Here is a 22,829-nt window from a genome sequence, read left to right as displayed (position 1 = left end):
CTTCACTACCGTCTCAACCTGCAACTCCATAATTGTACCCATGATTGTGCAGTGGCGGAGTTAGACTGTGTGATGGCCCTGTCAGTGTGAAGTGTGATGCCGCTTACCCTTGAGGAGCACAGGAGATACTTTATTTTCTTGTGGAACTGTATGGACGAGTGGCACTGACACATGCAGCAATTTCCTCCCAGGCTAGAAATGGTCAGATCAGATCACTTCTTGGTGCCATCCCCTAGAAACAGGATGGGCCACTTCTCAATGACTCAGTCCGGTAGCATTCACAATGCAGCATCATTAAACCTCCGAAACAGCTTTGACTTCTTGGCAAGCATTTCTGAGTTTCTGGAGCAACCACCTTATTACAGAGAATGACATATTGCCTTGTTGACCTTTAAATATGGCACAAAAACTTTCGAAACCAGAATGTCCAGTTCACTCACCAAAACTGATTCATGATCTAACTCATGCAACAGTTAGCAGGGAAGCATGCAATCATCTGAGTTAACACACCCTGGTCATTGGAAAACTTCATGCCATCAGAGATTCATACTTTAATCTTCAAAATCAAAAATCCTGATGACTGCGGTCTCGAAAAAACTCCAGAAGTTGTAACTGTCTTTAAATTTCAATTTTCAGATGTGGTTGTTTTTGCAAACATTTTGTTCAGAGCAATTAACAGTTACTTCCAAGTGGGTCGAAGAATTCCTAGATGGATCCCGTTGCAAATTAAATCCTTTTTCATAGCACCCTTGCATTCAAATTAAAGGATCTCTCCAGTCCTGTAACAAGAGATGACAAGGTGCAGAGCTGGGTGAACACAGCAGGCCAAGCAGCATCAGAGGACAGGAAAGCTGATATTTCAGGCCTAGACCCTTCAGAAATCCTGGAAATCATTTTCACTCTTTCACTGGCTCATGTTACCATTTAATTTACACAACACACAACACTAACAATGGGCCTGGGAAAGAATAGCAAATTTTGAGCAAGATAATAAAATGTGAGGCTGGATGAAGACAGCAGGCCCAGCAGCATCTCAGGCGCACAAAAGCTGATGTTTCGGGCCTACACCCTTCATCATTGAAAGTTTTCCCATTAATCATTCCATTCTGATTTATTTTCATCTACAGAGATTTGAAAGGCTGTAATTATCAAAGTCATTCCATTGAACTTAAAGAATTTCTGAGTTTTTAAAGACAGCAGTAAACAATTGCTCAGATAAATCCTGATCCAAATGAGAAATATTTCATTTTGTTTCATTTTGAAAGAAGTTGTTTTCTGGAATTATTTTCTGATTTGGACATAAATTGATGTTTTTAAACAATTCAATTACAAGCAATCTTTTGAAAAGATGTTTAAATGTCACACCACAATTCTGCTGTGATTCTCACAGATATCAACATACACATGAACTGTTGAAGCTTTGCAAAGATCCGTCCAAAAATAGAAGTCAACTTATGTGCGGAGTATGAAAGTCAACCACCAGCATTGGTGTGGGTGAACACTTTGAAAATGTCATCAGTAGCTGACTCAAGGAGTGGTCTTGTCTTAAACACCCATGCATCTTTGAAACATAGCCCACATTACCTGCTTGATCCCTTGTGCCTCGGAACAAGCTACAAGAATACAGAATGCATTTGGCAGGTAGATTGAGGCTGACAACTGATTTGAGTGTAGCACAGTTTTCTAACCGAAAAGTGGGATCAACTTATCTGCTGAGTGTATGCAAAAACATGATTTCTGACAGTGAAAAATTGGAGAAATTGTGTACACTATGTTGACCTATGCACTGCAATTGATGGTGTGTGAATTGCAGAGATGAATAGAAGAATAATGCAAATAAGAAGTTGGGAAACAGTGTGTAAAATACATTTCCTGTCAAAATCTTGTCAGCGGTCTGGGATAGAACTTTCTCTGTTACATGTGTCCTTTTGTGATGTCAGGTGAACAGACAATGTTAAGACTTCTCACTGTCCTTCGAGACCAGTCTGCTGACATCAGTGAAAGGCTGAATAAATTATTTTAGAGCAGATCACAGAGGGCATTTTTCACTGAACAAATCCAGCATGAAAGCTGCTTAAACAAGGCTGTTACAGAAGTTTCATTAAACCATTAAACAAATAATTTAAATTAATGCAATATCCTCAAATATTCTGCATTCCGTTTACTGCAGAACTTATGGTACAATGGATACCAGTGTCAAAGACAAATCAGTGTAAAACTCCATCAGTAAGATTTATGCAGAAGCTAGCATAACATTTGGTACAATAGCCTGGATACATACCCTGCCTCCTGAAGAATCAACAGGGAATGTATCCCCGCTTATACTGACCATCCAAGGTACTTAACACTCCAAGGTGCACTCATCGGCTAGAGTTGGGACTTCCACCCCTCACCTCAGCCGGCTACCGGCCATTGACTGTTGACTCTCCAGTCCCAGAAGTGTCAGCAGTTGCAATAAGCAGAGGTGGGTCCTCCAAAACCAAATTCTGGGGAGTCCAGGATTAGGTTGGGGTCTTAGGGTGGAAGAGCAAGTGAGGGCCCAGGGGAATGGTCATTAAATACGTTTATGAATCATGGCCGGTACTGGTAATGAAGGCTGACTGTCATGTGGTGTGGAGGACGAGTGAGCTCGGCTTTGGGATGGGACCCCTTGTGACTTGCACAGTGCTTCTGAGCAATGGGCTACATCTCTCTCCCTGTGCTATTTAAATTTCTTAAACATTTACAGCTGCTTTGGGTCCATCTTTTTTTTCAATCCAGACACCATTACTGCCCTCCAACCCCACCACACCCGGCACCTTCCCCTGCAACTGCAGGAAATGCTACACCTGCCCCCACACCTCCTCCCTCACCCCTATCCCAGACCCCAAGATGACTTTCCATATTAAGCAGAGGTTCACCCGCACATCTGCCAATGTGGTATACTGCATCCATTGTACCCGGTGTGGCTTCCTCTACATTGGGGAAACCAAGCGGAGGCTTGGGGACTGCTTTGCAGAACACCTCTGCTCGGTTCGCAATGAACAACTACACCTCCCAGTCGCAAACCATTTCCACTCCCCCACCCATTCTTTAGATGACATGTCCATCATGGGCCTCCTGCAGTGCCACAATGATGCCACCCGAAGGTTGCAGGAACAGCAACTCATATTCCACTTGGGAACCCTGCAGCCCAATGGTATCAATGTGGACTTCACCAGTTTCAAAATCTCCCCTTCCCCAACTGCATCCCAAAACCAGCCCAGTTCTTCCCCTCCCCCCACTGCACCACACAACAAGCCCAGCTCTTCCCCTCCACCCGCTGCATCCCAAAACCAGTCCAACCTGCCTCGGCTTCCCTAACTTGTTCTTCCTCTCACCCATCCCTTCCTCCCACCCCAAGCCGCACCTCCATCTCCCACCTACAAACCTCATCCCACCTCCTTGACCTGTCCGTCTTCCCTGGACTGACCTATCCCCTCCCCACTTCCCCACCTATACTCTCCTCCCCACCTATCTTCTTTTCTCTCTACCTTCGGTCCGCCTCCCCCTCTCCCTATTTATTCCAGAACCCTCACCCCATCCCCCTCTCTGATGAAGGGTCTAGGCCCGAAACATCAGCTTTTGTGCTTCTGAGATGCTGCTGGGCCTGCTGTGTTCATCCAGCCTTACATTTTATTGTCTTGGATTCTCCAGCATCTGCAGTTCCCATTATCACTCATCACCATTACTGCCTCGTTTGCCTAATATTATTATCCGCTTTCATTTAATTATTCTAATCTCCAACATAATAGGTTGGCACAACATTGTGGGCCAAAGGGCCTGTACTGTGCTGTACTGTTCTATGTTCTATATTCTACATATTACAGACCCATCCGTTATGTTTTTTCCTTTCTCTTATCCCTGCATCCAAAATTCCCAGACCCTACCTAACACCTACCATCATTCCCACTTACTATTTTTTCCCTGACTCTGTATTTCCTGAAGTCTGTTTTTTACAGTTTGAAATATTACCTCTATTTCATCTTCTGCTTCTACTGCCTGATCTACTGAGATATTTTCGGCATTTTCTTTTTTAAATTCGGATCACCAGTATATGCAGTATTTTCCTTTTCCTATCATTAAAACTGCTCTTTTTTCCAGTGGCTGAGATGTAAAAACACAGGAAAAATGGTGCCTGTTCGTATAAAAGCTATATACAAATATCCATAAAATCAGTAAACTCTGCATGCTTGAAAAAGACAGCACTATGCATAATACTATGGCAACCTTCTTGACAAATTCAAAGATACTAGCACTTTACATGTTACAGTAACGTTACGAAATTAATGTAGTAGAACACGTAAGCATTCAATGAATATGCATCCAGAGTATGAGTGGCATTTTGTATATTTATGTGCACAGTAAATAACTAACTCCTTAGATTAGATGTATTATCACGGTATGCAAAACTGCGTTAAATCAACTGAAGTGATTGATAGAAATGGGCCAGCCACAGAACTGTATTCAAGTAAACCTTCTAAAATTACTGCAATAGTACTATGTTGCACTTAAAGTTGCTGTGACACAATACAACATTTTAAACATACTATGTTTTCAAAATAATAATATGGCACTCACCATTATATACATGCGTATGGTACAACTTCAGATGTTAATCAGACATGTGGTTAAACACACAAATGCAAAGTTCCTATACAAGTTATTCTGCTTATTGAGTTTTGTTCACAGGGAATTCTTTTGTTGCTGCAACATTGAAATTCATCGAATTACCTAAGATTCCTGACAGATATGAATAAAATCTATCACAGAAAGTTAAGCCTTAATTTAAGCCTAAGTAATCATTTGACAAACTTAAACTGTTAATTACAATTAATCTGTCACAGAAAAATCATTATTAACAGCACAGAATCACATTCCTTCAAGTTTTAATTGTTGTAAGAGACTTTAAAATGTAAAATCCACTTGCATTAGCTTTTTTTAAAATTTCCTTTCTCATGTCCTGATCTTTCCTTCTCACTTATTTTTGGTACAATATTTAATAATGAATTCACATACTCTAATTAATACTTTGTCCTTGGTCTTTGAGCAATTATTTTAATGCTTTTGATCTGTTTGGAGAAGGAAGTATACAGTTGCTTGCCCTGTTTGCTTCGATTCCCAAGCCTTTCTTTTATCTCACAGCCAGGTTATCAGCTTACTCTTCCAGTAAATTGACAAAAAAGGCTTTTTTATACCTATGATAACAAGGTGTAGAGCTGGATGAACACAGCAGGCCAAGCAGCATCAGAGGAGCAGGAAAGTTGACGTTTCGGACCTAGACCCTTTGGACTAAGCCCAAAACATCAGCTTTCCTGCTCCTCTGATGCTGCTTAGCCAGCTGTGTTCATCCAGCTCTACACCTTGTTATCTCAAATGCTCTAGCATCTGCAGTTCCTACTATTTCTTGTACCTAACTGGGCGTATTTAACAGCTGATGCCAGCACAAATTCTAGCAACTCCCTTCCGAAACCTTCACTTCTTTCTTTATTATAGAGATTAAAATCAATGTCTATGATAAAGCTTTTGGCCCTAACCTAACAGTTTCCTTATGTGGTTCCTGTCAAATTTAGTTTTAATGAGGCTATGTTAAACTTTGGGTGTTTTGCTGTGTTAAAAGTGCCTATACAAATGCAAGTGGTTGTTATCAAAAACAATGTACTCAGGATGGAGAATATGAACCGATTTTATGGAATCGATACTCTGTATAAAGAATAGTCTGAGATCCTGTGTACTCAGGTCCAGATCATCTTGTCTGACATCATCATGACAGAGATTAACACCTTACACAACACTGCAGTTGTGGTCTAATGACAGGACTGTATATCTGAAGCATAATCTCCTGACTTTTGCATTCAAATCCCTTTACACTAAATGATGTTCTATTAGCTTTTCTCATTCTTTTCTGTACTGCATACCTTTGCAATTCATACATTTGGACACAAACATCCCTCCACATCTCAAAACTCTACAAATCTCTAAAAATTTGGAGAATTTCTTCAGGTTTTCTTTTCATTTCTCATGCCAGACAGACATTTTCCAACTTTATACTTGCTTTGCTACACCTTTTCCTGCTCACTTAACATATCTTTTTAGCCTCCTTATGGCCTCTTTACAACCCAATTTACAATCTGTCTTTGTGTCATCTGCAAGTTTAGCAATCATATCATCAGTCCCTTCTTGCAAGATATTTATAAAAATTATAAATACTTGAGGTCCCAGCACTGATTCCTGTGGCACACCATTTGTTACATCTCTCTACTATTAGCTAGTCAATCTTCTATCCGTGGTAATATATCACACACCCAACACCAACAGTTTTTATTTTCTGCAGTAATGTTCGATGTGGTACCTTATCAAAAGCATTTTGAAAATCTATGTACAGTACATCCAATGGTTCTCCTTTAAACACAGCAGGGGTTACTTCCTTAAAGGATTCCAATAATTTTGTCACCCTTTCATAAAACCATGTTGATTACCTTGAATATTTCTACGTACCCCACTATAAGATCTTAAATAATAGCTTCTACAATGTTCCTATGCCAGATGGCTAACTGGTCTGTAGCGTTCAGCTTTCTTTCTGTCTCCTTTTATTCATTCATGGGATGTGAGCATCACTGACTGGGCTAAAATTTATTGCTTACCTCTAACTGCCATTTGAACTTATTCACTTGTGGGATGTGGGCATCACTGGTTGGTCAGCATTTGTTGCCCATCCCTAGTTGCCCTTGAGCAGGTGGTACAAAGCTGCCTTCTTGTACCACTGCAGTCCATGCTCTGCTGGTAGATCCACAATGCCCTTAGGTAGGGAATTTCAGAATTTTGACCCAGCGACAGCAAATAACCAGCAATATACTTCCATGCCAGAATTGTGGGTGGCTTCAAGGGAAACTTGCAGGTGGTGGTGTTCCAACAAATTTGCTGCCCTTGTCCTTCTAGATGGAAATGGTCTTTATTTTGGAAGATGCTATGTAGGGATCCTTGATGAATTTCTGCAGTGTATGTGGTAAATAATAAACTTATGAGTGAGCATAGGTGGTAGAGGGAGTGGATTCTTATGGATGTGGCACCAATCAGGTGAGCTGCTTTGCCCTGGATGTGCCAAGGTTCTTAAGTATTGTTGAAGCTGCACCCATTCAGGTATGTGAGGAGTATTCTATCATAATCCTGATTTGGACTTTGTAGATGATGGACCAGCTTTAGGACGTCAGGAGATGACTTACTCGCCTAGCTGCCTAGTTTCTGACCTACTCTTGCAGCCATTGTATTTATATAGTGAGTCTAGTTGAGTTTCTGGTCAATGGTAAACCCCAGGATGTTCATAGTGTGAGACTTAGTGATTGTAATGCCATTGACTATCAAGGGGGAGCGGTTAGATTGCCTCGTGTTAGAAATGGTCATTGTCTGTATTTGTGTGGCACAAATGTTAGTTCCCACTTATCAGCCCAACACTGGATATTGTCCAGATTTTGTGGCACATAAACATGGACTGACTGGGGTAAAATTTATTGCTTACCTATAACTGCCATTTGAACTTATTCACTTGTGGGATGTGGGCATCACTGGTTGGTCAGCATTTGTTGCCCATCCCTAGTTGCCCTTGAGAAGGTGGTGCTAATCTGCCTTCTTGTACCACTGCAGTCCATGCTCTGCTGGTAGATCCACAATGAGGTGAGGTAGGGAATTCCTCAGTAACTGAGGAATTGTGAATGGTGTTGAACATTGTGCAATCATTGGCAAACATCCCCATTTCTGGCTTTATGATGAATGGAAAGTCACTGATGAAGCAGCTGAAGATGGTTGGGCCTAGGACATTACACTGAAGAATTCCTGCAGAGATGTCCTGGAACTGAAACAACCACAACCTTGTGGCCTTGATGTCATGGACTGTCACTCTCAACTCACCTCTGGAACGTAACACTTTAGTCCATGTTTGAGCCAAGGCTGGAATGAGGTTAGGAGCTGAGTAGTACTTGCAGAACTGAAACTGAACTGACTGGCTAGAGCCATTTTAGAGGGCAGTTAAGAGTCTGGCACATTGCTGTGGGTCTGGAGTCGTATGGAGGCCAGACTAGCTCGTGATGATAGATTTTCTTCTCTTAAGGTCATCGGTGAACTAGATAGGTAATTTTTACAACAATGGTTTTAAATTTGTCATTAAGCAAATTTCATTGATTCAAGTTTCATCATCTGCCATGCTGGGATTTAAAACAATGGCCCAGAGCATTAGCCTGAATCTCTGGATTACTAGCTCAGTGGCAATGCCATCTTGCCACTGCCTCCCTTAGTGCAGATACAATGTTAGAGACGCAGAAAAGGTGCAGAGACAGAGAGGTCCAAATTAGCATTTGAGATGTCCATTCAAAAGTCCAATAAAGCTGGGGAAGAAGCCGTTCTTGGATCTATTTGTATTTGTGTTCAAACGTTTATATCTTCTGCCTGATGGAAGAGGGTTAAAGAGTACAAGTGGAGTGGGAGCGTCTTTGATAATGTTGGTTGCTTTCCCGAGAAGTGTAGATGCAGTCAATGGATGGAAAACTGGTTGACATAATGGACTGGGCTGCGTTCATGACTCACTATAGTTTCCTGGGAAGACCAGTTACCATACTACACTGTGATGCATCTGGATAGAATGCTTTCAACAGTACTTCTATAAAACTTGGTAAGAATCTTTGTGGACGTGCCAAATTTCCTTAGCTTCCCAAGAAGTAGAGATATTGTTGTGCTTTCTTGACTGTTGTGACAACATGGGTGTACCAGGACAGATTGTTGATGATCCTCACTCTCAAGTACTTGATGGTCTTGATCACCTCCACCGCAGCATCATTGATGCAGACAGGAGCATGCCCTCCACTCCGCTTCCTGAAGTCAATGACCAACTCCTTCATTTTGCTGATGTTGATAGAGAGATTGTTGTCGTTACACCATGCCGCTAAGCACTCTATCACTTTCCTGTATTCTGTCTCTGATGTTTGAGATTCAACGTACAATGCTGGTGTTGCCAGCAAACTTGTAAATGGGGTTGGAATGGAATTTGGCCTCACAGTTGCAAGTATGTAAGGAGTACAGTGGAGGGTCAAACACGCAGCCTTGTGGGGCACCGGTGTTGAGGATTATCATGGATTAGGTGTCACCTATTCTTACTGATTGTGGTCTATGCATCAGGAAGTTGAGGATCAGGTTACAAAGTGGAGGACCCAAGACCGAGGTCTTGGAGTTTAGAGATGAGTTTGTGGCGCGTGGGTTTGTGGGGTGACTGATTTTGGAAGTCCTCTACCTGTTGTGGGCTATTCCCCAGAGAATTCCTTCACTGACTATCTCCAGATTCATTTTTTCATTTTTTTTTTCATTTATTCGTTAACGGGATAAGGATGTCGCATTGCTGTAGGTCTGGAATCACATGTAGGCCAGACCAGGTAAGAATGGCAGTTTTCTTCCCTAAAGGACATTAGTGAACCAGATGGGTTTTTATGAGAATCAGCAATGGATTCATGGTCATCATTAGATTCTTAATTCCAGATATTTTATTGAATTCTAATTTCGCCAACTGCCATGGTAGAATTTGAACCTGGGTCCCCAGAATGTTGTCCACGTTTCTGGATAACAGTCCAGCAATTAATACTACTGGGCCATTGCCTCCCCAGATTGTTCTCTGCAATCCTGAAGCGAATTTGTTGTTGTTACTGCTGGTGTTTCTTCCCTTTCAAATCAAAATTTCTTTCTGAGTTTGCTGTGGACCCTTCTTTAAGAATTGTTTTTTGGTTTCTGACTATTGCCTGGTGTCCCCAAGTCCTTACAATGCTGCTACCATATAGTAAACACATATTTGTATAGAGTGTGAAAATTAACAGATTTCATGCAACATAACTATAGTCAAAGGATTGAGCCTGTCTCAGATACTTCATATGCATGCCCTGGCAACACCTTGCTCTGTTTCATCATGACTGAACTCTTTTTGTACATGCTCAGCAGATTTCATTTAATTAACATTCAATACCCCACCAATATTAAAGAATGCTGAGATGTATTTGTCACTGTTGAGGGCCACAAAAGCTCAATGAGTACTGGGAATGGCATCTCAGGAGCACAAAAGCTGACATTTCGGGCCTAGACCCTTCTGATGAAAGGTCTAGGCCCGAAAAGTCAGCTTTGGTGCTCCTGAGATGCTGCTTGGCCTGCTGTGTTCATCCAGCCTCACATTTTATTATCTTGGAATTCTCCAGCATCTGCAGTTCCCATCATCTATGAGTACTGGGAAGTCAGCTTTATCTGGAAAACAGAGCATGTGGTTTGTCAAAAATAGCTTTGTGGGAGCCCACACTCATGGTCTATTACTGTTAGCTGGGCTGTTTGTCCTGTACTTAACCTGTTACTAACACTTTTTTTTAGAGCTGGTTGTCATAGGCATAAAGTTTGCGAGAAGCACAGTTCACTAAATTAGCAAGAGTATCAAAACACACTCCAGTTCTCGCTGCACCTGCACTGGGGCTTGCCTAGTCCCACCTACCTCCAAATTTGCACACCCATCTGTTCACAACAACCCTAGCTCTGGCTCAGTAAACTTGGAACTGCTCACCGTCTACTCCTGGAAGTGCTGTCTCTTCTCCTCACCAATATTCAGCTTTACTCACCACCTTACGCTTTAGGCTCCGTAGTAACATCAATGTCACAGAAAAGTCAGGAATGCAAGGGTGAACGGGAGAGAAGAGCTGGGGGCTGGTGGGAGAAGCTAACAGTGCTGAGAGGTAGTGATGAAATTAAAAGTTGGCGGTCACCTTGTAAAAACTGAAGACTAAGGATGGACTTCAGAAGAAATGTTTTCAACTTATGACACCAAAGAGGGAGTATGGATTTTCAGATTTATGCCTTATCACTAGGCCTCTTGGTTCACCTCACAAGGCACCATGAGAGCAAGTTCCCACTAAGCTGGCAGAAAAGTCAGAACCTAATTTAAAGTGCAGTCACTGACATAGATTTCACCATTGATCGGAAGATCCTGGCCATTAGTTTATATGTAATAAAATGATATATAGACTTAGGAACTCTATTAATGTGTGAAAACCACACAACAGGCATATCCTTAGATTGGTCCAGGAACAATAAATTTAAATAATCTTATAGGTAGATCCTTTTTATCCATCAAGGGTTTCAATTTAAAAATAAACAGCAGCATATCTATAGAAGAGGTTAGTTTCTTATAAAAATATTGCACACAATTACACATGTAAAATGTGATAAAATTTTAAGTTAAATGACAGACTTCAGTAAGGATAAAAGTTACAAATGAAGGTGGAAGGGAGATCAACTTCTGCCATAATTTCAGCCTGGTAGATTTGAAGATTTTCTAAAGTATCGGCGTTGAAATTTTGAAGTCAGGTTTGTACCATCAGAAAGTTTGCATTGGTTAGAATGTGAATAACATCTCCCATTAAGATGGTGTCAGACGTCATACGGTAAAAACCTCTTATGAAACTTTTTGAGACACACATATCTCAAGTACCTCATATAAATAGTTATCGATTGGAAATAGAATAATTACTGTATAAAACATGGAAGTTTTCACTATCCCTATTGGTTAGATCAGATGAATTAATATGAAGACCAACCTTATACCTAGATCCTACAACAAGTTCTAGCAGCCATGATTGCTTCTGTAATTGAATACTCTGTGTTTTCCTTTGTAGATGGACTTGGTAGCTGAGCAGCTTCAGGAAGCAAATGATGCCTCATTTCCACACTGGTTCTGCCTTAATCATTTTCACTCGAACAAAGAGGAGCATGGCTGCCAACTTCTTTAACACGCAGTGTCAGAAAGAAAACACAACTCCCACGTGTTGATCAGAGTTGATTCATTTGAGCGTAGTGGCAGTTTTTCATGTGATCTCTGCATAAACTGGCTGTTCACAGCAAAGGTTTTACACAATTCAATACTTAAATAACTGCTATCCAATGCTGTTGGATCATGCTTCAATATTAGACATTGATTTACTCCAGAAATGGAGCACAGACCCATCCATTACCTTTTAGCTGAGGTAATTAACATTTTTTGTTCTGAACAAGGGCATACCAGACTCAAAATGTTAACTCTTATTTTTCAGCATGGATGCTGCCAGGCCTGCTGATTTTCTCCAGCATTCATTGTATTTGTTTCAGATTTCCAGCAGCCACAGAATTTTATTTTAGTTATTTTGCTTTAATTAAATTATAACTGCCTCAGCTATTAACTTGAATGCTCTCATTCTTCTATGTTTTAGGAACAACTATTCTTATCTCCAAGGAAGCCACTGTCAATGAGTTTCTGTTTTGCCTTGAAAATGTTCATTGAATTTCAGAGGTCTTGTATGACTCTTCAGACATATGTCCAGTCTGGTGCCAATCACCATTAAATTGATAAGGGAAGTCAGATGTCTTCTGGGAGCATTACGTAAGACATGTCCATTAAAGACAAATATATAACATTGCAACTACAAATTCATACAAATGGAATTTGCCGGCATTCTGCACCGTTCACCTGTCAAGTGTATGTTCGAATGCATTATATATCATGGAATCCCTACAGTGTAGAAGCAGGCCATTTAGCCCATTGAGCCCACACCTCCAAAAATCATCCCACCCAGGTGCACCTCAACCCTGTGACTCTGCATTTCCCATGGCTAACCCCATCTAGCCTGCACATCCCTGGACACTATGGGCAATTTTGCATGGCCAGCCCACCTAACCTGCAGGTCTTTTGACTGTTGGAGGAAATCAGAGTACCCAGAGGAAACCCAAACAGACACTGGGAGAATGTGCAATCTCCACACAGATAGTCACCCAAGGCTTGATTCAAACCTGGGTCCCTGGTTCTGTGAGGTGGCAGTGCTAAACACTGAAGCACCATGCCACCTTGTACATTTGAGTACCCAATATTAGAATAGCAAAATTTTAAAAGCCTCTCTGCCTTAATTACTATAGGGTATTGAGGTTTCCTAACATTTGTGTAGCCAGGACAGTTTATGGAGCTGTAAATGTGAAACTATAAATATCTTTAAATATTACAGGAATCCGTATTTCCAGTGTAGCAAGTACATAAATTGTAAATGGATTATGCATTTGGCACATCTACTCATCTTTACATTCCAATTTGTCTCTTACTCAGTCTCAACTCACAAATTATTAGATCATCATTAACCCACAATGTGATTTCCTTGGGGCTGCTCAATCATTTTGTCATGAAAACAGATTAATAAATGTAAATTAGGTTCACTAACATGATTCAATTAGCTTTTTCTGTACTTCTGCACAATATCACCCATTAACTGCATTCTGTTTAGCATGGGATGAGTATAAAAGGATTGTGTGTTGTTCGACCTGTATGTTGCATTATATCAGTAAATATATCCAGGAGTATTTCAATCACAGAACTGACTTGATTTTTTATTGTTGAAATTAAACTTTTATTTTCTCCGAATGGAAGAACTTTTGGGTATTGATTGATACTCAAGATAGTATACACAGTTTGTCAGTAAATAGTGGCTATAAATGTCAAATTTGCCTGAGCACATGACATGTACAGTTGTTTGATGTTCTGTCAAGACATTAGGTGGGACTTCTATTACTGTTACGGAAAATACGGTGAATTTAAGTCAGAGATAATGGGAACTGCAGATGCTAGAGAATCCAAGATAACAAAGTGTGTAGCTGGATGAACACAGCAGGCCAAGCAGCATCTCAGGAGCACAAGAGCTGACATTTCGGGCCTAGACCCTTCATCAGAGAGGGGGATCGGGAGTGGGTTCTGAAATAAATAGGGAGAGAGGGGGAGGCAGACCGAAGATGGAGAGAAAGGAAGATAGGTGGAGAGGAGAGTATAGGTGGGGAGGCAGGGAGGATATAGGTCAGTCCAGGGAGGACGGACAGATCAAGGAGGCGGGATGAGGTTAGTAGGCAGGAAATGGAGGTGCGGCTTGAGGTGGGAGGAGGGGATAGGTGAGAGGAAGAACAGGTTAGGGAGGCAGGGATGAGCTGGGCTGGTTTTGGGATGCAGTGGGGGAAGGGGAGACTTTGAAGCTTGTGAAGTCCACATTGATACCATTGGGCTGCAGAGTTCCCAAGTGGAATATGAGTTGCTGTTCCTGCAACCTTCGCATGGCATCATTGTGGCGCATGATGGACATGTCATCTAAGGAATGGGAGGGGGAGTTAAAATGGTTCGCGACTGGGAGGTGCAGTTGTTTATTGCAAACCGAGTGGAGGTGTTCTGCAAAGCGGTCCCCAAGCCTCCTTTCTCTCCATCTTCGATCCGCCTCCCCCTCCCTCCCTATTTATTTCAGAACCCACTCCCCATCCCCCTCTCTGATGAACGATGAATTTAAGTATTGCTCTTCCCTTTTAATACTCATCCCTTGCTGAGATAGGTCAAAGAATGCTCTTAATATACTGGTTTTCAATTTTTTAATTTTAATATTAACCCCACGAAAAATCATTTAAAGTGAAAACAAAAATAAACTTTACGAACAAAACAAACAAATTACCAAGGGAAATGCTCCACTACACCACCCATACACACAAGTGCTCAGGAAATTACAGAATACAGGAGAGGAGGGAAGATAAGTTATAAATGGCAAGCTTTGGTAACTCCAATGATGTTAAGAAAACAGTTTATTTAGTTTACAACTTTTCAGTGTTTCGTGCCTTGTTACAGTTTCCTTGCTCAGCTGTCCCGTAGTATTCCTTCTGGCAGGCAAAGGTGTAAGCTTCTTTAATCAAGAAACTTGGAGGCAAAGATGAAGAGACCCATCACAGCTGGAGTCCCAATTTCCTTCTGGAGGTTGCATAGCAACTGATCTGCAATTCTAGAATTGCATATTTAAGAAATTCAACCAGCTCTAATTTCAGACATGTGGCGAGGACAGAATTTCGGGTGCACGATGGTCCATCTCATTGGGCAGTCTTCCATTTCTGCAACGACAGAGAGATCTTAATTGCAGTTAAAATCTAAGCTGAATGTTATTTTGTTTCCTGTATTACTTAAAACATCACAAGCAGCTTTCTTCCTCCATACTATCCAAACACTCACAATCAGCTACATCATAAGTGACATTCAGACTATATTTATTGGCAAAGCATGCCATGACAATTTTCATTGAGTCAAATCAAATGCAAAATAGTACTTTGTGCCTGGCATCTGACAAATTGACAACAAAACTTGTTGAGTTCCTGTAAAAAATGAACTTGACTATAGTCCTTCAGGAAATACGACCACTACACTCCCAACTCGCTCAATTTGGATATTGAAGAGGTTTACAGGAATTAAAGGGCAAGCCACTCACAGCTGAATACCCAGCCTCTGACACAGCACATACACAGCTGGTTCAGTTTGAATTGAAGATAATGAACTGAAACCAAACTGTACCTTCCTGCATAGCCAAAATGTAGTTCGTGGTTGCAACTACCCATTCTGATTAATGCTAACAGTGCAAAATCAATGGAGACAATAAGGACTGCAGTTACTGGGGGCTAGAGTCTATAGGCGAGAGTCTGGAAAAGCACAGCAGGTCAGACTACATCAGAGGAGTGGGAAAGTCAACGTTTTGGGCCAAAACCCTTCATCAGGACTTCATCAGTGCAAGATCAATTCCTCTTCTTGCTGAGTAGGCTTGGGACCTCAATCCTTGTTTTTGTCACTGAGGCTTGGAAGATAGCAGCAAATCGGACCATACCAGGACACCATCTTGAGGATGATGCATCAGAATGAGTAGGAACCCCAAAAGCTGCCTTGAAAGCAGAGCCCATTCTCTCTGCTAACCCAGTCAATTGCATCCAGTGCTCCTGATGCAGTCTTCTCTACGTTGGTGAGACAAAACATATACTAGACGACCGTTTGGCCAAGTTTCTCATCTTTGCCTGGCCCGTAACAGCCAACCTAACCTTCCGGTCACCGCCCATTTCAACTCCCCACCCCACTTGCCCTCCAGCATGTCTGTGCTTGGCCCGCTCCCGTGTCGCATCGACTCGCAATGCAAATTTGAAGAACAACACTCTGTCTTCCTCCTGGGTGCCCTGCAGCCCAGAGACTCAACATTGGAGTTCTCCAATTTCAAATAACCTTCGCAACCATCCCTGGGCTACCCTTCCAGCTCCACCTCCTCCCATTCCACCTTATGACCCCTCCCGTCCAGCCACCAACCCTATCATCGACCAACTTGGTCATACCCTGTAGCAGTGTTCACCTATCACCACCATTCCGCCTCCACCCCCTCTTTTTATCTGCAGCCACACCCCACCCCGAAATCCAAGTCCTGAAGAAGGGTAATACCCAAATCATTGACAGCCCCTTTCCTCCAGATGCTGCCTAGTTTGCAGTGCTCTTCCAACTCAAGATAACAGAGTGTGAAGCTGGATGAACACAGCAGGCCTAGCAGCATCTCAGGTGCACAAAAGCTGATGAAACGGGCCTAGACCCTTCATCAGAGAGCTCTCTGATGTGCTCTCTGATGAAGGGTCTAGGCCCGAAACGTCAGCTTTTGTGCTCCTGAGATGCTGCTTGGCCTGCTGTGTTCATCCAGCTTCACACTTTATTATCTTGGATTCTCCAGCACCCGCAGTTCCCATTATCTCTTCCAAATGCAGTCGGTCTACCCTGACACCAGCGCAGTTCAGCCTCTCTGACGTCACCGCCAGTCAGGGCGTCTCAGCCAATGGACTACGTTTGGGCGGGGCCTGAACCGAGCATTGCCGATTGTTGCCGAGCGGAGCCGATCAGGTACTATCATGGAGGAGGCCGATGGCTACCTTGGTGTTCGGCTTGTACAGAGGGCGACAGGGCCAGGGCTCGTCGGAAAACAGGAGGCGGCGGCCTCGGCCTCGGAAGGTGACCGGAAGAGGGAGCAGGAGAAACTCTCCGGTGTAGTGAAGAATGTCCACAGGAAACTGCGCAAGAAATATCGAGAAGGTGATAATGAAGAGGAAGGTGGGGGGGGGTGGTTGTGGAGTGGAGGAATGGAGTGAGCCCTCTCCCGGCTGAAGAGTTTGGGGGGGCGGGGTGTGGGTTGAGCTGGTGAGTGGGTTATTCCCACCCCCCCGTCCTACTGCTTCTCTGCAGAGTACAACAACCCGTAGCTCGACAGATCACCGATTACTAATTCGGTTTGCTGACAATCGGTTATCTTCCAGTCTGTGTATTAATCCTCCTATTTGTGTTATACAGACAAAAACAAGTGCTCGCTTTTTCAGCGAGTGTTATCCTGGACTCTACCTTTGTTTTTCCTGTCTCTGCCGAGGCTGCCAGGCATGCTAAGCTTCCCCAGCACTCCTTTTTATTTCACACCCTGGCGTCCGTGGTATTTCGCTTTCACAATTTATTTTTGTATTTTTGGAGGCGATCTGCTTTTTTAAAAAAATTTTGTGACCCTTAGGAGAGTAATGATTACCATTAGTTTCCTTGCCTGGTAAATATTTTTTCTGTGCATATGCTGATGTAATTTTTTTGTATAAAGTGAGTTATGGGCATTTACAAGTTTTTGTTATTTTTTACCCTCTCCATTTATTCTAATCGCATTTATAGACATTCGCGGTGTGCTCCAGAAGTTTGAATTATTTTGATGTCTGTATCCGTTAGTTGAATCTGTGTTTGCGCTGTGTGAATTTCTGACTCACTGTATTGAGGTTGCAAAACACCAAACAATGATAGTGGTAAGTTTTGAACACTGCCTGAACTTTTAATCCACATCTACCTGATGGTCATATGAATAGAATAGAATCCCTACAGTGTGGAAACAGGCCCTTTGGCCCAAAAAGTTCACACCAAACCTCACAGCAGCCCACCCAGACTTATCTCCTTGTAACCCACCTAACCTACACATCCCTATGGGCAATTTAGCATGGCCAGTTCACCCAGCCTGCTCATCTTTGGACTGTTTGAGGGAACCAGAGCACTCAGAGGAAACCGATGCAGACACAGGAAGAATGTACAAACTCCACACAGACAGTCTCCCAGGGCTGGAATCGAACCTGGGTTCCCGGCGCTGTGAGACAACAGTGCTAACCACTAAGCCACCATGCTGCCCTAATTTGGTTGTGTTGTTATTTATGCTGGAGAGACCCAAAAAATTGTTATCTGATATCATAATATATCGTAAATATACTTCAGTTGTGAAATGCATTTGATGGTGGTATGCTACACAATACGTGTCCTCGGGGCTAATAGGAAAAGGTGTATTGGTTCAAAAGTAGCAGTGACCTCTACTCCCTGGGGTGGAGTACAAGTTGATATAAGCAGTATTGTGAAAGCTTTTAAATAGAAGGCACTTCTGGCTCCCAGGATCCCTACCTGGATGTTGTGTAGAGCTAATGACACATGGGCTGGTAAAATTGTGGAGAGCTTGCATGCATCTGGATCTTTTGAGCAGGTTAGCTGCACACTAAGCTATACTAGCTATTTATAAAGAAAGCACACAGTTGTGTGGACCGATTATGAAATAAAGTCATTAGATAAAAATTTGAAACACAGCATGCTAATTGTATTTGTATTTGTAAACATGAAACATTGCTGACTGCTAGTATGTGTTGAATTTGCTTTTTGAGAACAACAGTTGTAAATCTAATAATGGTTCTGTTGAAACACTTTGTATTTGTGAGAGGGCCCAGGCAAGTCTTTTATGCAGAAACACTTCTTGTATTGGAAGTAGGCTATTTGACCCCTTGTCAATTAATAAGAATGTAGCTGATCTGAATGTAAGCCTTAACTTCACCTTCCAGCCTGACCCTTTTTAAAACACAATATCTGATGCGGTCTTGAATGTATTTAGGACAGTCTCCATTGCTGCCTAGATTAGTAAATTCCAAAGATTAATAATTCTCGAAGAATTTCCTATTTCTTTCATTCTGAACAGGAGACTGCTTATTTTGAAAATGTGCCACTTGGTTCTAGATTGCTCATTCAAAGGGAAACGTTCTCTCAGTAGCTACCTTGTTAAGCTTGTTTGCAACTTGTTATGTTTCAATGGTATCACCGTTCAATCTTCGAAACTCCAGTGAGTATGGACTTGAACTTCTCTGCCTTTCCTCATAAAACAAACTGTTCATCCTAGGGATCAGTACAGCAAACCTTCTCACTTCCATGGAATAGTCTAATTGTAATCTCACCATAGCCCTATGCAACTGTAACAAAACTTCATAACTTTCATACTTCATTCCTTTGCAAAGTATAGACTGTTCTATTTGCCTTCCTAATTCTTACTGTACCGAATGCCAGTGTTTGATGTTTTGTGTACGACAATGCCCCGATCTTTCTGTACCACGCTATTCTCTGTCTGTTTAAATAATATTCTCTTCCTTCCACTGTGGAAAAGCTCACATTGTGTAATACACATGGTTCTTTCATCCAAGTCAATAACAAGTTTGTCAGTACTTGAGGCTCCAGTATTGATCCCTGTCCCATAGAAACTGTTACAGTTTGCCATCTGAAAATGATCTATTTAGCCTAGCTCTCTGTTAATTTATCAACCTTGTAAATGTGTTAATATCTTGCCCCAAATTCCATAAACATTTAACTTATGTGGTAACATTTTATGTGGCACCATATTTGATGCCTTCTGGAAGTCTAATACACTACATCTACTAGTTCCCTTTTATGCAACCCGCTTGTTTTATTTTGGCGTACATCAGTAATTTCTCAATAAATTGCTGCATGTGGCAGAGGCATAATTGGTTTGTTGAAAAATCATGTCAGCAGGTGTTGATTTGATAGTGGAATTAAAACAAGTAATCACAATTCCTAGCAGTTAAAGATGATAAATAAGATTTAACTGCCCTGTACATTTTTGTGTTAAAGTTCATAGATCGTACTTTCTTAGGTTGTTAATTAAATGCTCAGTCACAAAGATATGATTGAGTTTTATGAAGTGATGAACTGGGCTTCTTATGGTCTCTTTGTTTGATATCTAATTTGTGGGATGTTCTCTTTGTTTTTAATTCCATTGCGCATTTACTTTTGTGTGGTTGTCACCGACTCTTGCTACAATGAGAGGTGGAATTCAAGAATATGCTGAGGATGTCAAGACAGTTCCCTTGCTGAAGGGCAGATGCACACACGTTCAGTTGTTTGTCTGTCAAAACAGTTTTAGTGTACATTACAGAAGGCAAATTTCATTGCTCATTTCTTGTGCACGTGCTATTTGGTAATTCCTGCATTCTAAACAGACACTGCATCTTCAGCACAAGGTTTTAGTTACTATTAAACATAGTGAGTAGGTCAATTTGAGATTCTTTGTGATACTTGAAAAGCTGTAGCATTGAAGTATTGCATTTGCTGCCTTAAGGTTTACACATATTTGGTAATCCCATTTTGAGATCACTTTGAGCAACAAATGTGCAAACCTGCAATCTTAACATGGTCCAAATTTGAGGGGATCAGGAGGGTTGCTCAGCAATAAACGAACAGCATGTTTTGTTGCACTGAATGATGGAAATAACTTACTTGGATTAAAACAACCAATTAATTTGACTGCATTTTTAGCAGTTCAATTTTGACTTGTTAGAAAGGAGAACAGTGTTATTTTAACAATCATTGTTGTGATGGAATTGAAAGATATTTCATTGTAAAATTGAAGTCAGTCAAAAATGGAAAATTCCAACAGTGATGATTATGTTAATTATGCTGTAGTCATGTTTTGCAAGTGGTTTGGAATAGACAACTGACATCTCTTTAGTCAGCTACTCTTTGAATAATTAGTTGTCTAGTTCATCTATCTTCAAGGAACTGTATCCTTGGAACTAGAATGAAGGATTACACAAAAACTGTGGAGGTATTAGTAATGTTGCTTTTTCATAGGACAAGGTCTTTGTTTTTCCAAAGTGCCAGTCATTGTTCAGTGGGAGCACCCTTCTCTAATCAGATTGCAGATTCAAGACCTGCTCCAGAAACGTTTATATAAAATCTAGATGGATACTCCGGTGCACTGCTTAAGAAGTGCAATCTTTTAGATAAGGTATGAAATCAAAGTAGTTTTTACCTGTGAGATAGATGTGAAAGATTCTATGACATTATTTTGAAGATTAGTAAAGGGGTTTTCTCAGGGTTCTAAAACATGTTTATCCTGAACCAGTAGCATGAATATAGATTATCAGAATGTTATCCTATTGCTGTTGCATTGGATACTTCTGCACTGTATTTACTTGCCAAACTTTTGAAATTATGAGAAAATCTTTTTAGGCAGTCCCTTGGGATAGCAACATGAGAAATAGAAGCAAGAGCAGACCATTCTGCACAGAAAGCTTGCCTGAACATTCAGTCAGCTCTTCATAGCCCACATCTGCCCAACTATTTCGAAAATCTATCTGCCTTCTCTTTTAATCATTTTCAGCAAACTAGCCTCCACAGTTCCCTGTGAGTAGAGAATGCTAGTATTCACTACTTCTGCCTTACTCTGTAAGATCCCTTTGACTCAGTCATGTGGACTGATTTGTGTTTTTCCCCAATGTTAGTGGTGGTGCATGTGTTTTACCACTAACTGCAAAGGATAGTCCCATTGTGAATTTCCTGATGTGTGCAGTGCATCTTTGTCAGTAGCTTTTAGCGTTTGTCTCACTAATATCAACCTAACTGGTATATGGTTAGATAATAAAATGCGAGGCTGGATGAACACAGCAGGCCAAGCAGCATCCCAGGAGCACAAAAGCTGACGTTTCGGGCCTAGACCCTTCATCAGAGGGTCATCTGATGAAGGGTCTAGGCCCGAAACGTCAGCTTTTGTGCTCCTGGGATGCTGCTTGGCCTGCTGTGTTCATCCAGCCTCACATTTTATTATCTTGGATTCTCCAGCATCTGCAGTTCCCATTATCACTGGTATATGGTTAGAATTTTTTTCCTCACTTTCTTTACTTAACTATCATTTTTGCCTTCTAATGGGAACATTCTAGAATATGGGAAATTCTGGAAGATCAAAACACATGGATATGCACTTTTGAAACCCTGAAGCGTAGGCTGAGAGATCCTATGGGTAGTCTGACATTTGGTCCTGTTAATTTCTAAAGAACTTTAATATCAGTTATAATTTTCTCAGTTTCATCAGACTCTTGTTTCTCTATAACCTTCAGTGATGCATTTTCTTTCATGACTCTACTGTTTCCTCATTCACCATTATAATTTCTCCAATCTCTGCCTCTACTTTTGTTAATTTCTTCCTGCTAAATGCCTGGTAAAACTGTTATTGTCTGTTTTTGTGCCTTGTGCATTTACTCTCATTTTCACACCTTAAATCACTTTCTTGATCATCCTTTGATTATTAAATTTTTTTAAAAACGCCTTTTCAATTCTAGATGACACTCTTAGCCATAGCTGTACTAATGTTTTAGTGGGCTTTTTGTTCATAGAGGAAATGTGTCATTCATAATTTTGAATTAATTCACTAAACAACTATTCACTTCGGTGCCAAGCAATACAGCATGTTACTTGAATGGTTATTGAAATGTTGTTTGTTTGCAGAACTCTTTCTTCAGATAGCTGAATTAGCATTTTAAAAAATGTCTTCCCTTCACACAATTTTTTTTCATCTTGTCTACTTGCTGATCAACTACTTCATAGCCTGTCGTGTAGTCAAAGCATCTAGGAGAAGACCAGGAGACGATAACTTCTAATGTAGACTTTTCAGGTTGAAATTGTTAGGTTTAAGTATAGAAAAAAGTCAACGCAATTTGATTTGTAGTACTGGAAAGGAGATGTGTGTATTGTACAGTAAAACACCAATTACATTTTATTTGCACATGACACACACACTTGGGTCTTGTAATTAGGGCAAAATCAGAGGAAAAGAAGCTGTACTATTCTGTTT

The 22,829-nt window shown here is 41.2% G+C and overlaps 1 protein-coding gene across 1 annotated transcript in view; it reads left to right on the top strand.

Annotated features, from left to right (window-relative positions):
• Nucleotides 1-16,753: 16,753 nt before the first annotated feature.
• bmt2 (base methyltransferase of 25S rRNA 2 homolog) overlaps nucleotides 16,754-22,829 on the top strand; it is a 91,607-nt gene continuing 85,531 nt past the window's right edge. The window contains exon 1 of the mRNA XM_048549446.2: nucleotides 16,754-16,951. Coding sequence (XP_048405403.2) covers nucleotides 16,771-16,951 — 181 coding nt within the window. The 5' untranslated portion in view covers nucleotides 16,754-16,770. The remainder of the gene's footprint in view (nucleotides 16,952-22,829) is intronic.

The sequence above is a fragment of the Stegostoma tigrinum genome, chromosome 18 (assembly GCF_030684315.1).
Source record: "Stegostoma tigrinum isolate sSteTig4 chromosome 18, sSteTig4.hap1, whole genome shotgun sequence".
Classification (NCBI taxonomy): Eukaryota; Metazoa; Chordata; class Chondrichthyes; order Orectolobiformes; family Stegostomatidae; genus Stegostoma; species Stegostoma tigrinum.
This window is presented reverse-complemented; position numbering and strand designations above follow the sequence as displayed.